This window comes from Actinia tenebrosa, unplaced genomic scaffold (genome assembly GCF_029948245.1).
Source record: "Actinia tenebrosa isolate PJP-AT-01 unplaced genomic scaffold, QUT_ActTen_1.0 PGA_scaffold4__44_contigs__length_22323623, whole genome shotgun sequence".
Lineage (NCBI taxonomy): Eukaryota > Metazoa > Cnidaria > Anthozoa > Actiniaria > Actiniidae > Actinia > Actinia tenebrosa.
The window spans coordinates 16,496,198-16,509,568 of NW_028292581.1; the positions used below are offsets into that span (position 1 = coordinate 16,496,198).

The 13,371-nt window shown below is 39.0% G+C and overlaps 4 protein-coding genes across 4 annotated transcripts in view; 1 reads left to right on the forward strand and 3 right to left on the reverse strand.

Moving 5' to 3' along the window:
• Nucleotides 1-1,110, reverse strand: part of LOC148907271 (uncharacterized) — a 1,683-nt gene extending 573 nt beyond the window's left edge. Inside the window, exons 1-2 of the mRNA XM_089036837.1 lie at nucleotides 875-1,110; nucleotides 7-141 (exon numbers count right to left, since the gene is read on the reverse strand). Of these exons, the coding sequence (XP_088892963.1) occupies nucleotides 7-141; nucleotides 875-1,102 (363 nt within the window). The 5' untranslated portion in view covers nucleotides 1,103-1,110. The remainder of the gene's footprint in view (nucleotides 1-6; nucleotides 142-874) is intronic.
• A 19-nt stretch (nucleotides 1,111-1,129) lies between these two features.
• LOC148907272 (uncharacterized) lies at nucleotides 1,130-3,750 on the forward strand. Its single transcript, XM_089037168.1, has 4 exons — nucleotides 1,130-1,657; nucleotides 1,690-2,068; nucleotides 2,101-2,503; nucleotides 2,899-3,750. Exons 1-4 carry the CDS (start codon nucleotides 1,397-1,399, stop codon nucleotides 2,969-2,971), a joined length of 1,116 nt encoding a protein of 371 aa, XP_088893294.1. The 5' UTR covers nucleotides 1,130-1,396; the 3' UTR covers nucleotides 2,972-3,750.
• LOC116302007 (BTB/POZ domain-containing protein 6-B) lies at nucleotides 3,107-7,830 on the reverse strand. The gene is made up of 2 exons (XM_031711186.2): nucleotides 6,310-7,830; nucleotides 3,107-3,184 (listed from the first exon to the last, which is right to left on the reverse strand). The coding sequence occupies exons 1-2, from the start codon at nucleotides 7,828-7,830 to the stop codon at nucleotides 3,107-3,109; spliced, it is 1,599 nt and encodes a 532-aa protein (XP_031567046.2).
• Nucleotides 7,831-10,747: 2,917 nt separating this feature from the next.
• On the reverse strand, nucleotides 10,748-13,141 carry LOC148907273 (neuralized-like protein 4). The gene is made up of 3 exons (XM_089036294.1): nucleotides 12,831-13,141; nucleotides 11,785-12,121; nucleotides 10,748-11,359 (listed from the first exon to the last, which is right to left on the reverse strand). The coding sequence occupies exons 1-3, from the start codon at nucleotides 13,032-13,034 to the stop codon at nucleotides 11,241-11,243; spliced, it is 660 nt and encodes a 219-aa protein (XP_088892420.1). The 5' UTR covers nucleotides 13,035-13,141; the 3' UTR covers nucleotides 10,748-11,240.
• Nucleotides 13,142-13,371: the final 230 nt, after the last annotated feature.

Genomic DNA, 13,371 nt, shown 5'->3' on the forward strand with positions numbered 1-13,371 from the left:
CAAAGCCGCTATCGCGGCGTAAGCATCGAATAAAGCCGTTGGGCGACCCACCAAAGCCTGTAGAGAACTTATCGCCCCATCTACCGTGTTAACACCCGCTTTTTTCTTCATCTCCTCAAGTTCTTTCCTTAATTTCTCTATCTATAGCAGAGGATCAAGAAAGAACTATTACTTTACATTTGAGACTCTTTGCCAAGTTATTTTTCCCTCTCAATGTGCCAACTACATTTAACTCATACCCGACCTCTCGGGTTCAGTCCTTTCGTTAACTTAATCTCTACCCGACCTTTCGGGTTAGCGGCCTCTTAAGTTGATTCTACCCGGCCTTCCGGGTCCAGGCCTTGTTTTTTTTTTTTTTTTTTTTTTAATTATTTTATTATATAACCTCTACCCGACCTTTCGGGACAAAAACTGTGTGTAAAGCTATTTATCACTAAATTTGTGACCCGTATCGGGTACTGGTCCGCACAACCAATTAATCCCAATATTTTATAAAACTAACGATGCACAGCATAAAATAGAACAATAACCAAGCGAGACAAGATATGCACGCAAGAAGCACACCATTTGTAGCAAAACAATAGAACGAAAACAACGAAAACAATTAAACATGCAAATAGGACTAAAACTTAAATAACCAACCCTTGTGACCTAAACGTATAGCGTAAAACATTCCAATAAATATAAAACCCATAAATATAAAACACAACCATACTAGAAATAGCTAAGGTGAAACCCAAAGATATTATTAAAATTAAACATAAGACAGCACATGGCCAGGGAGTAGCTACTGATGAACATACGCGTATGACCGTGTCAAAACTGAGATATACACTGACAAAGATAAAACTAAGTGCAGCTCGGCAAAACATACCTCCGAAACCTGCTGAGTTTCGGTTTGGTTTAAAGACTTTCCCACAGAAGAACGTGGCGCTCCCGCCGAAGACACCGTAACCACCGAATCTTCTATCCCCGGTACGGCCAAAGCTGCCGAGACGTTTAAAGGCACTTGAGACGTGGTAGAGGAAGTTGGTGGATCAGCCACACTAACAACCACATCGGTTGGATTCAATTCTTCAATAATCTCAGCCGGAGAAGTCATAGTGAAACGCTGCTGGTGAACGAACTACTTGATAAATGGATTTCTTTCTCCAGTAGGGTTCACGCCAAGTGACATACTTGAATATTTAATGATCTCTTAAATAATACTAATGACGTCATCAGGATGTCTGATGAATATTTAATGAGATAGAATAGCAGTACTGAAAACAGTCTAATTTTTTTATAGACACTCAAGAAGTTAGAGGACCAAAATGTAGAAGACACTACACAGCCAGAGACAGGTGAACCTGATAATAAAGAGAGCACTATTAAACAATATTTCGACATCAAGAGAATGCAGATGAAAAAGGAAGAAATGCATCCTTTCAATATAAAGAATCTGACTCTCTTCACGGAGGGTACATTCACTCAGTTCCCAGACTCACCAACAGCACAGCACTACCTTAAAGCCTTTCAACTTGTGAAAAAAGGAGTGGATAAACTTCAAACCAGCAGCTTTAAAGATCCCAAAGGAATAAAACTGATTGCTCAAGGGATTCTTTATGAAAACTCTATCATACAGTCATTTCCTGAATTAACAATGCGTAAACACATGGTTTTTGGTTTTGATTCGTGAGCAACTACGAGTTAACCCCTATTTTTTTTGAGGGCTTACTTTTATTATTCAAACTCTATCCAACAGAACAAAAACTTAGTTTAGAAAGCTATAAATTAGATTTCAAGAAAAGCATGTCTTTGAAAAATCTTATTCTGCTGATCGAGAAAGCTGAGCCAGGCAAGCCACCCAAAGAAGATCCATACAACTTTGAAGAAGAATACAGCAGCTGGTTGCATGTGCTGTATTACTTCCTAGGATCTCTTTATGTTATTACTGATTGCTTTAGAGAGGGAGCCGAAGCCTTTCAGCAATCACTGCATTGTTGTCCCAGTTACTATGAAGCAAAAATGGGACTAGCTTATTGTTTGACGAACATGGCCGCAAACGATGTCAAAGATCAGCAACGCAGTGCTGATGAAGAATTACTAGAATCATTTGAGCCGCCCAAAACCAGAGAATACCCAAAGGAGACTACCTAACATTGACAGACCAACAGCTCAGACAGAAAGCCAAGCAGTTGTTCATGGAATATCTACAAGAAGCACCTGAATGTGACAAGAAGTATCCCAACTGTCACTATCATTTGGCAACTATATATGTCATCGAGAAAGACATACAGGAAGCCATGAAGTGGAAAGAAAGAGGCGAAGATGCTGAAGAAAAACGATTGCCTTTTATGGAGCCTGTTGATGTTGGTTCTAAGAAAGCATTGGAATTGCTTGATATATTTCCAATTCCAAAGAAAATTAAGAAGAAATGCAGTAACAAAAAGTGCCCTCGAAAAGAAACTGAGACGTTAACGTTGAAGCCATGTCCATGTCACAAAGCTTCATATTGTGGAAGGTAATGGAATTAAAAAACATGAATTGATATGATTCGGTGTTTTTTTTTTTTCAGGAAGCAGAGCTCCTTGATGTTTTCCCGAATAGACCCCCCATTACACGTACCATATGCTAATTGCAAGCAAGTCTAGTGTTCTTCTTATGAGTATCAAAAATAAATAATGTTTATGTTATTTACCGGCAAGGAGGTCCGAATAGGGAAAAACTGTGCCCGAGGTCTTGTCAATTTGTTTAAGTTCTTTAATTCTTCAATGAACTGGGGGATATCGGGGGTGGGGGGTGGGGGAGGTTTACATGTAATTGCCAGCCAAAGTATCGAAGCCTTCACATTCTATTCATTTTTAAAAGTTTCACAGTTTGATTTTAAATGTACTTTGATATATTTCTTTCATTTAGTGAATGTCAAGCAGCGGACTGGAAGGAGCACAAGAAGACATGTTCACAAAAGAAGAAAAAAAGTCCACGATGATATAAGATTCGTTTATCGAAGTATGATGATCATCCGGGTAGATGTAATCCTGAGAAGGACTGTTTGATGGGACTGACGTTTCGACAACCTGAGCGGAAGTCATCTTAAGATTCATTCACCTGGGTTCAGACCGTTCTATACGATATAAGATTTCTTTGCACCAAGTTTGAGTTCGAGGTCAAATTCATTGTTCAGGTGGAGTTTGAGTTCAGGCTAGATTTCAAATAAGAAAATATGAAGTTAATGTTCTTTTAAATGTTCGGAAAACAATAAATTAAATGGGGAAAAAAACAGAAGCAAAAGTTTCATCGCTGGTATTGTGAGCAAGGACGAAATTTTTTAAGTATTAAAATTACGTTCAGTACAGTCATTGTAGCAAAGACTACCTACAGTGAGGGTTAAAATCCGTAGATGGCTGAGTATAAGCGAGATTATCAAAAGAATAGACTTACCATTTGAGAAAAGCCATGACAAACTCGTTGGTGAAACATGCAGTCGTCTCGACAAATCACGGGCTCACAAAATATTTTTGATGAGAACCGTCGTAACAAACTCGAAGTCATATACTTATTTCGATTAAATTAGTCACAAACCCTATAAAGCATAGTCACCAAATCACCTTATAGAATATTTAGGATAGTACGCGCGCGCTGATTGGTCGAAAACTGTGCTTTTATTAGTGAACAGACCACAGTGCTGACGCCATCTGCGCACGCAAAGTGCTGCTTGATCCTGCAACCGTCTTTCTTTTTGCGTAAATGAATTTAATACTGAAAAAAACAAAAACTACATAATAAAACTCAACACAAAAAGTGTTCATCTTACTCTTCTTCCTGCTTACTTCACTACCAGCGTGCTTTATTATTGAACGGAGCATGTTTTATTTGTTAACTCAAGCTGTTCTTTAGGTAAATTGTAGCGATGTCTTCCTCGACTACCTTACACTTATTAAATGAAATTTTCGCGACACTTTACTTTCGCGATTTTCGAAAAATGGCGAAATTAAATTGATGCGAAAATAGAAATGACGTGAAAATCAAGTGACCACCCATAATGCATATCTAAATAAATTTTGAATTTAATGAAAAAACACGAACTGTATCTCGTAGAAACTGATCAAGTGATTAGTACCAGAACTGGACCGCCACCCGGCTAGCTTAGTTGGTAAGAGCGTCGGTCTGTTGTGCGGAAGGTCAACACTTAGGATCTTAAAATAACTGAGGAGAAGGTGCTGCGTTTGTAATAGACCTCTTTTGCTCTGACGTAGTGTTTTCCCATTTCAGACCACATGTCATTCCCTAGAATATCATTTCTTTGTTTAAGGTTTGCGCTCGGTTGCACATGAGAAGACACATAAATATGGATACAGCTCAAAACAAATAATCTTATTCTCAAGGGAATGACACGTGGTCTGAAATGGGAAAACATTACCGAAAGCCGAAGGGTCTATTACACCTGCAAATGGTTAGACCACCAAGTCTTCTCGGACAAGGACTTAAAACCGTAAGCCCCGTCTGTCTTCACTATATAACCCTGTATAGGCGGACGTAAAAGAACCACTGAAGACGCTGGTGACGTGCTAAACTCTACAAGGGCCCACTGTAATTGGCAAAATGCTGTTGTCGTCTCCCGGCCCTCATGGGAAAAGCTGTGATAAATAAAGAAACATTAAGGAACTCCAGGCAGTACAGAATTTTGCTTGTAGAATCACCACAAATACTAAGAAATTTGATCACATTACACCTGCTCTTTGTGAGATGTGAGATGTGAGATGAGTGTGTGAACGGGCTTGCACCGCCATACTTATGCGACTTATTTTGTAAACGTAATGCAATCCACGAACGCGATACCCGAAATAGTATAATATTCTACCCTATGTATTGTTATTGATGAGGTATGAGGCATCCACTCTGGCCTAGAACAATGCCCAGCTTACCTAGAGTGTAATGTTTTTCCTTAGCTAAGGAAAATATAAAATTATTTAAAGGTTGATGAGTCAATTTTAGTTTCATAATGACTTGAAACTTGTTTAAACGTATCTATATGGCCCAGATAGTAGCCAAGCAACATGTTTCCTTCACAGTTAAAAGTGGCGTAAAAAATTATCAATTTTATTCAGCATCTAAATTGTGAGTAAATGACGTCATTTACTCAACCCTATTGTTCTTTTCGCTTTTTCCCCAAAATATCTCAACTGCAAGTGGCTCCCAGGCTAAAATTTTCACTAATCTGATTTTCATAATTATATTTGAGTCATATTATCCTCGAATACTTCAATTATTCGGACTTTCAAAAACCGGGGCGTTTTCATCCAAGTGCCCCTTTAAAGCAAATTCCACACGACGAAATACTGTTGAATACTCAACCGTTTTTCGAGTTGTTATATTTAATTTATTAGTAATAAATTATGCGTTCGGTGTGTATGATGAAATAGAGAGAATAAGAGAAAAATATCAAGTGCGCGAATATGCTGGGTGTCGGATTTGTCACGTGACCAGCCAACGCTAAGGTCTTTTCTCCTCTGCGTGAGAGGGCCCTGGGAACGAGGTTAGAGCGTTTTCACTCACGTCAGAAGGTAGCCATAAACAATAGTAACTTTCTGCAAAGTATTTGCATAAAAATAGAGTTCAAATCCCGGAGGATAGAAAATGTATTGTTTTGGTACCCCATAATGGCCGCTGTGACGTCACGTGAAAACGCTCTATACGTTCTTGTATTTTAGTGCGATATATTAGTCTTTTTGCTCAAGTTCTGTGCGCTCTGAAGCTTGTTTATTTGTTGACGCGGAGCACCAAAAAGTATTTCTGCTGATTGTGATGATAAGTATTTTAATTTCGTATGCAATATAACTAGCGTTATTTTTACACTGTTACGAAACGGCTAGTGTCAAGCTTTCTAAGCCAAACAAAATTCTTGCATATATATTAACTACTGCCTCACAATATTTCTTTTGTTTTCTACCATCTTTTTGTGACTAGTACACTCTAATTAGTACACTTTGTTTCAAGGGTTAATGAAAATCACTCTAAACTTCTACTGAATTCTTCGTTTTTACGTTACGTCATCGCGGCCATGTTGGTACCATTTAAAAAAAGATTTCTCCTTAGCATCCATTGTTAACGGTACCACAATGGCCGCCATGTTTTTGTGTTTTAACTCTCTTGGGAATGCTTGCAACCCATCAATACGTCAATTGTCTTGCTAATAACCGCTATTATGCGTTAATAAAAGTTTTAAAATCGGCTAAATTTTATTTCACGGGTTCTATGAAAACCACTCTAATTTGGAACTTGAAACTGGTCTATTACACTCCGCGGTTCCTGGGATAATAATTGTACTTTTCTTTTAAGAAGTAATGAAGGAAACTGGCCTGTTTGTACTGTGGTGGAATTTTGGTCAGCATTCTTAAACTTGATAGTGATATCATCACATTTCACAGCATCTTGACCTTCGCTGCCAGCAAACGAGGAACACTGTCCACTGAGTTCTGCTTGAATAAAGTACCATTCATTTGGCTCTAAGGGCACGGGGGAGTGATTGGGAAGTCCCTCAAACAACAGCTTAAATCCATGATATGAACCATCTATTAACACTGCAGTACCATCAAATGTGAGCTCGGCGTAGGTATGTTTGAAAACAGGTGAGGGAGGGGAGGGAAGACCTGAAATGGTACTCCCCTGTCCAAATATTAATGCCCTTGTATTCTCTTGTATTCTCATACTAGGCGGTGTAGATGACCCAAACGCAAAGCCCATAGGAAGCGTTTTCCTAGTGTCACAGCTAGGAATGACGCCGAAGTTGTTAGTACCTGCGTTGTACACGTGACCCTTCATTCCCTTAGCAATTGTTAGTTTGATTTTAGGCACTTGAAATTGAGCACCAAATAATGTAACACCAGCCAGATAGACGGGTTTGTTGACTTGAATTTGAATGCAATGTCGTTGAACCCCTTTGTTCATCACTTCCTCATTACCATTTCCCTTAATGCTTCGAAATCTATTTGGAGACCACTTTTCATTCCATTGTCCATCTCTTTTCTTAGCAGTAAACACTGCTTCTGATGTCGTTGCAGAGCCAAGGACCTTTATAAATTCGTTCGTCTCGGCGAGGACCAAAATATTGCTATCGATGACGAATTGTGCAAACTCATGGTGTGACATGATTGGAAACCTTACCAGCCGAATAACTTCCTCTCCAAGCACTTCTCGTTTAGTAGCGCCGTCGTGCTTTAGCTTCTCGTCTTTAATCTGGTTTGAAGCCCACTTGTCAACTGCTTTAAAAAGTTCAATTTCTTCAACATGAAGGGTCTCTCTGGCAAGCACTTGGATCAGCAACTCACGAGAAATATCGAGAAACGGCTCAGACGTCACGGCTCTTTCGGCTTCAAAGTCAATAACATTCCAGCAACACAGTTCGGCCTTTTCGTTTTTCATTTGTTGGGCTTGCGGTAAAACGATAAAGACATCTTCTGGTCTGAGTTCTTTCTGAATATACTCGCTACATTTGTTTTCTAGAAAGGGCATCATGTACTTTTGGGCAGCATATAGAACATCCATGACATTGCTTCCCGTAAGGTTGACCTCGTCTGAATACACATAATGAAGCATTTCTTGTAGTCCTTCCTTGGTGCAGTCTGGTAGATCGATAGTTGGTCCAATCTCTGCTAATTCCCCGTAGAACATGGCCTCAAAGACAGGACTACCGATAGCCAGGACGTACTTGTGGGCCTTTAGGGTGACTTGCTCTCCGTTCGAGTCCAATACAGTGAACTCCACGTCACAGAACAACGAATTGTAGAAGGCATACAAATTACGTTCTTTCAAGGAAGACAGTTCAGTTTGCCAAGTTGTAGTTTCCATTTTACCTCAGCTCAAATTTGTAAAGCACACTTTCAGTACGTACGTCGTAGTTTATGCCGGTTTCCAAATATTCAATCTTGTTTGTTATCCTCCGGAAGTTAGCTGAGCAAGCCACTGCAAGTTGAATACTTATCAACTATGTGCAATGGAAGGGTAAGCAGCAGGAATGCCGTACAGACAATAAAATAGAGTACTCAAGTGTGACGTCAAGAAAACATAAATTTTGAATTATTTTCGATCTCTAATTTCTATAGACAATCAAAATAAAAGACGTTTACATACCAATTTTGACGAGAATTGGTCACTATCAGCTGAGATATGACCATTTAAATATATAATTATCCCATACAAATCACTGTATTTTCGCTGTCACGTGTTCCTTGATTACAGACTCATTTACTCGGGGTTAGCCTCGTATCAGTGTTCAAATATTTCCAAATACTAACGGTAAAGTAAAGAATTCAGAACTTAAACAATACGAACATTTTGAAATTCCACGGACCTTGACTGGAACACATGAATATTCTGCACAAAGGCACAACTAGGGGTAATCCTGAGCAACAGAGAACTTGAAACTGGAGCTGAGAAAAGGAGAGGCCCTCATTCTCCTATTCCCCTCCTCCCCAGTTCCCGTCCTTCGGGACTAATACTCAAGTTATAGTTCATTTAGATTTAGTATTTAATAGTAAAATTGTAATCCAGAGATACGTCTCATTTCTTCGCGATCGTATAATTCTATTATACTTCAGCCGCTTCGCGGGCTGGCATGATCTGTAATTATACTTCAGAAATTTCGACTCCATATAACTTACAAACCTGTTCAGACAACGGAGGTTGAAAACTGGTCTCTGGCCCCTCCTTTCTTTGGAACAGCAAACAGGGTACTGATAAACCCTCTGGGGAATGTCTGCTTTGGTCTATTTTTGGAATTGCTCCTTTTTCTAGCAACTCCACAACCTAGCTCCTTCTGTATGAGCTGCCAGAGGTGACTGGTTTTGTACTGGATTTGTCATAAACTCTATTTGATAGCCCCCTTCAGTCGACAAAACCCATGGGTCCTCTGTTATAAATTACCAATGGGTCAGAAAAAAATTTAATCTCCCTGCTATGGGGATATGAGTCATATTTTGCAACACAAGGTGATAAAACATACCTGTAGGGAGATGTGGAGGCCTGGAAGTTACTGTTGTGGAAGCTGGGGGTGGCTTTGAAAAGCTCTTCTTGGTTGAAAGCCCCTGCCCCTGGGTTGTAGGGTTTTTGTTTTTGGTAGGTGTGAAATCCTCTCTGGAATCCTCTGCCACGATAGGACATGCCCCCTCGACCTTGAGGCGGGGCTTTTTCTGAAAAGGCTGCTGACCCACTTTTGCTGCTTCGGCCAAGTTTTTGGTAGTTTCTGCTCTAGTTTTGAGACGGTCTTCATGCCCATTCCCAAACAGGTCTTTATTAGCATCAGGGAAACTCCTCCTTAGATAGAGATGCTAAAGTAGGGTTCAGTTTAGTTAAAAGGTGCTGGGGTCTGTTTACAGATAACCATGCTGAGGCATTTCCAACTAGCTGAATGCCTTTCCTGGTAGTATTGAGCAGAGCTTGAGCTTATTCACTGAGACTCAAAGTGACATTATCAGGCTTCTGAACTCCTGTAATGAGAGCTGCCGAGTAAGAGACAAGAGACGGTGTATAAGCAGCTGCCACATCAGGTCTAGGAAACTCTTTAGTGATCATGAGACCTTCTGGTAAACTTTGATAGACTTCTTCTCTTCAATAAAGGCTTCTAGTTCTGCCGAGGCCTTCCATCTGGAGGTCGACTGATCTTCTTCAGGATCCGATTTCCGTTGGGTCTGCAAGATCCTCCTCGTTGTCATCAAAACGGCCTCTTTTGGAATAAGGCTTGATTATTTCAATTGCTTCATGAGCGTTTTCTGCTAGCTGTGTCATAAGACCTTCCAGCTGCACTGTTCTGTACTGGGTTTGAGCTTAGATTGCTTCCCATGGCTTTAATCGCTGAAGTTACAGCGGGAATAAGCTAAGCAAGGGCGGATCCAGCCATTTGGGGGGGGGGGGCTAATTGAGTTTGGGGGGCTAATTGAGTTTGGGGGAGCTAATTGAGTTTCTTCCGTCAACACAACGGAAAACAAGTCAAAAAAACATATAATTCTTGCATAACTCCACCTCTTGCAAAGCTGGAAACCAACCTCGTGGAGCGAAAATAGAAATGGCGACGATGGAAGACCGCGGGGGTTTGTGGGTACAGCTACCGCTGATCACTGACGAATCCCCAATCAGGCGCGTTTTTTTTCTCCGAAATTCCGCGTCCAGTCGCGTCCAGCGACAATAATAAGCGATGACCAAATTCAACATGTTCAAAGGTGAATATCTATTCTATTGATTAATGTTTTCACGTTTTTCCATATCAAACATTGAGTGTCGTATTTCCGCACAATCCAAATATGGAATTGATCATACCATATATGGAGTGAGCTTTCCCTACTCAAACTTCGACACTGACATATAGAGTAAAACTTGATATGCCCGAAAAGCAGAAAATAAAATCCTACATCCAGACATTGAATCAGATAAGAACAGATTCAACTGTTCCTGCTTGGTCCTGTCATGGCTGCCGTCACCTGATGATCGATGCAAATCCTCTATTGCCTTGCCCAACAACGACTAGTCCAGACGTTGGACCCTCATTCCTTTCCCTACCCCTGAGGGTTTAGCTTAGGTTTTGCAGCTCTACTAGGGAGTAAAACAGATGGAGAACCCAAAGTAAAACCCTCAAATAATCAACGGGATAAGACTATAAATAACAACATTTACTCAAATCTGATGTTGAGACCCCAAAGGTCAAAAGCAAATGCACTTATCGATAAATACTGCAATGTGAAGATGCATAATATCCCAATAGGTACTACAAAAATTATAAATCAGCGTCTTTAATTTATTCATAAAGGATGGTTAATTATATTTATTACCTAGTGTGCATTTAGTATTTGTAGCTTAATAGCCTTCTTTGCCTTGAGCGTAACATTTTCTTATTTCAGACCATGCTCTAATTCCCTAGGGTATCATTTCTTTGTTTAATGGTTGGGCTCAGTTGCACATGAGAAGACACATGAATGTATGTGAATACAACTACACTGTAAAGCAAAGAAGCTCTGCATTCTCAAGGGAATGACACATGGTCTGATCTGAAATGTGAAAACATTGCATCCAATTAAGCCAAGGAAGTCTAATTTAATTGTACTTATAATACTTGCTGATCGACCCATCTGGAGTTAGTACCAAAATGCTACAATTGATTTAGCATTTGTTAGCCAAAAATGATAATTCTTATAATTATTAACTGCTTATATAGTGAAATTCAAAAAGCTACCTATAGTATTACTTCCATATAGTTTATCTAATGTGGGTCATATACTCTCCTTCAAATAATCTATTAAAAGGAGTGGAAGTGGAAGCTTATCCAGGTCATCAGTGCTGGAAATGTTTCTCAATATGACCCTTTTGCAAAGATCATCCAAAGTTTCTGCTAAAAAATGAAAAACATTTGTGCACGTTAACTTAGAATCACACAATGACCCACACAATAGCTCATTTATTTTTTCTGTTTGTGCAGTAGCTATATATATTATTATATTAGTTAATTTCCAATATTCAGCTTTGTATTTCTGAAGATGGCAAAAGCTTTGCTGAAGTAAAAGCTTCAGTTTATCAAGCCTCATTTATTATTTTCAATACTTTTCTACAATGTAGCTAATACTACATGTTACCAGCAGGTGCCACTTCTATTTTATCAATACAACCTAATTGTTACTCTTGCCCCCCCCCCCTCCCCACCCAATAAACATTTATGCTCCCAATTAGTCTTTGGTCCCTCTAGTGCCTGACTTTTCTATGCAGCTGTCATATCATTTTGCAAGCTAGCCCCTCTTAATATTCTGGGTCCTTACTTACCTCCATAATATTTCCAAGTAACTTCTTTTGTCCTTCCATAAACATCAAATATAGCAAAAATGTCTTTTTTTGCTGGAAGTCCTGTAAAAGCCACTCCTTTATTAACACCATTGGCATAAAAAACTAATTGTCCATCGTGTGTTACTTGAACTCCTAAACAATCGTTCTCTTTTAATGAATGTATGTTAAAGTCATATTCTTTTTCAAATGTTCCATTATGTATACGAGAACCAGATAAAATCCAGAAATCCTTGCAATCGTCTACGAATAAGTCTGTTGCTGCACGCACCACATTAGTATGTGGACAATTAGGGTTTTTCAAGGTCACTCCCAGTCTCTGAAAATAAGGATGTATTAAATATAAAATCTTAATAATAGACCTATAGCTCTTTAACTTGTGCATACTGTTTTCCTATTTCCTACATGTCATTCCCTAGAGTATAATTTTTTTGTTTAACAGTTGTCGATGAAAAGAGGCATGAATATGAATAAAAATAAATCTTATTTTTAAGAGAATGACAAGTGGTCTGAAATGGGTAAAGAATTAAGACAAAGAGGTCTATTGTCTTTTATATTTCTTTTGAGTTTTAATCAAGTCAGCTGTTTTATATCTACATTATTTAGAGTAATTTTGGTATAAAGTCTGACAGCAAGAGGCTGGTGTGGGCCATGTCTGCTTGATTTTATGCGTGATATATAGGAGGTGCTTATCTGCATATACCTATAATAAATTATTGTCGCTGCAAAAAATGTATATCACATTAAGGTAATATCACAAGACACAAGACACAACCAGTTTGTAAACAATGCATATTGCTGTAATTCGAGCTACGGTAATCAAAACTATTGTATTAAAATGATTTTCTAAATAATTAGATAAAATAAGAATTAATTTGAATTGGCATTTTTGGTTTCGCGAAATTGTTATGAGAAGTCATATATTTCCAAACATGCATATAAATGACAGATAACTGACTTTCAACATATGACATACGTAACATTCTGGTTTATAACTGTATACTAAAAATGCAACACGTTAAACTTACCAATGAACCAGCCCATTTTAATTCCATCTGCTCAATCTTAAGCTGAAAAATCTCACCGATTTTCAAAGGTCTTCGAGAAAACACAACACCATGGTCGTAAGTATCGCCCTCTCTTGTCGCTCTGGAGTCAGTCTTGGACAGTTTTATAAATCGCCCGTGTTTATGATGGAATTCAATTCTCCACGGAGTCGGGGTAGGAGGCATGATACATGGAATTTTATTTCTTGATGCTTGGAGGGTTCGATCGCGGCTTCTGCATGGCTTATCATACACACGGTTCTTTATGTTTACGTTTCACTTCCAGCACGCAATCAAGATGGCTTTCCTACCGAGAGGGACTGAGAAAAAACTTATGACGTCACAATAAAAATGTCAAGAACTTTAATTAAAAAAAGATTTTTAAGAGATGTAAAAATATCTTAAGACATAAAACTTCATAAGAGTCATTCAGAAGATTCTTTGCTAACGTTTTGTGCAAAGCTAGCAACTTCTTTGTGCTTACGTTTTCAAGCTCCTGTCCTACCGAGAGGGCCTGAACACC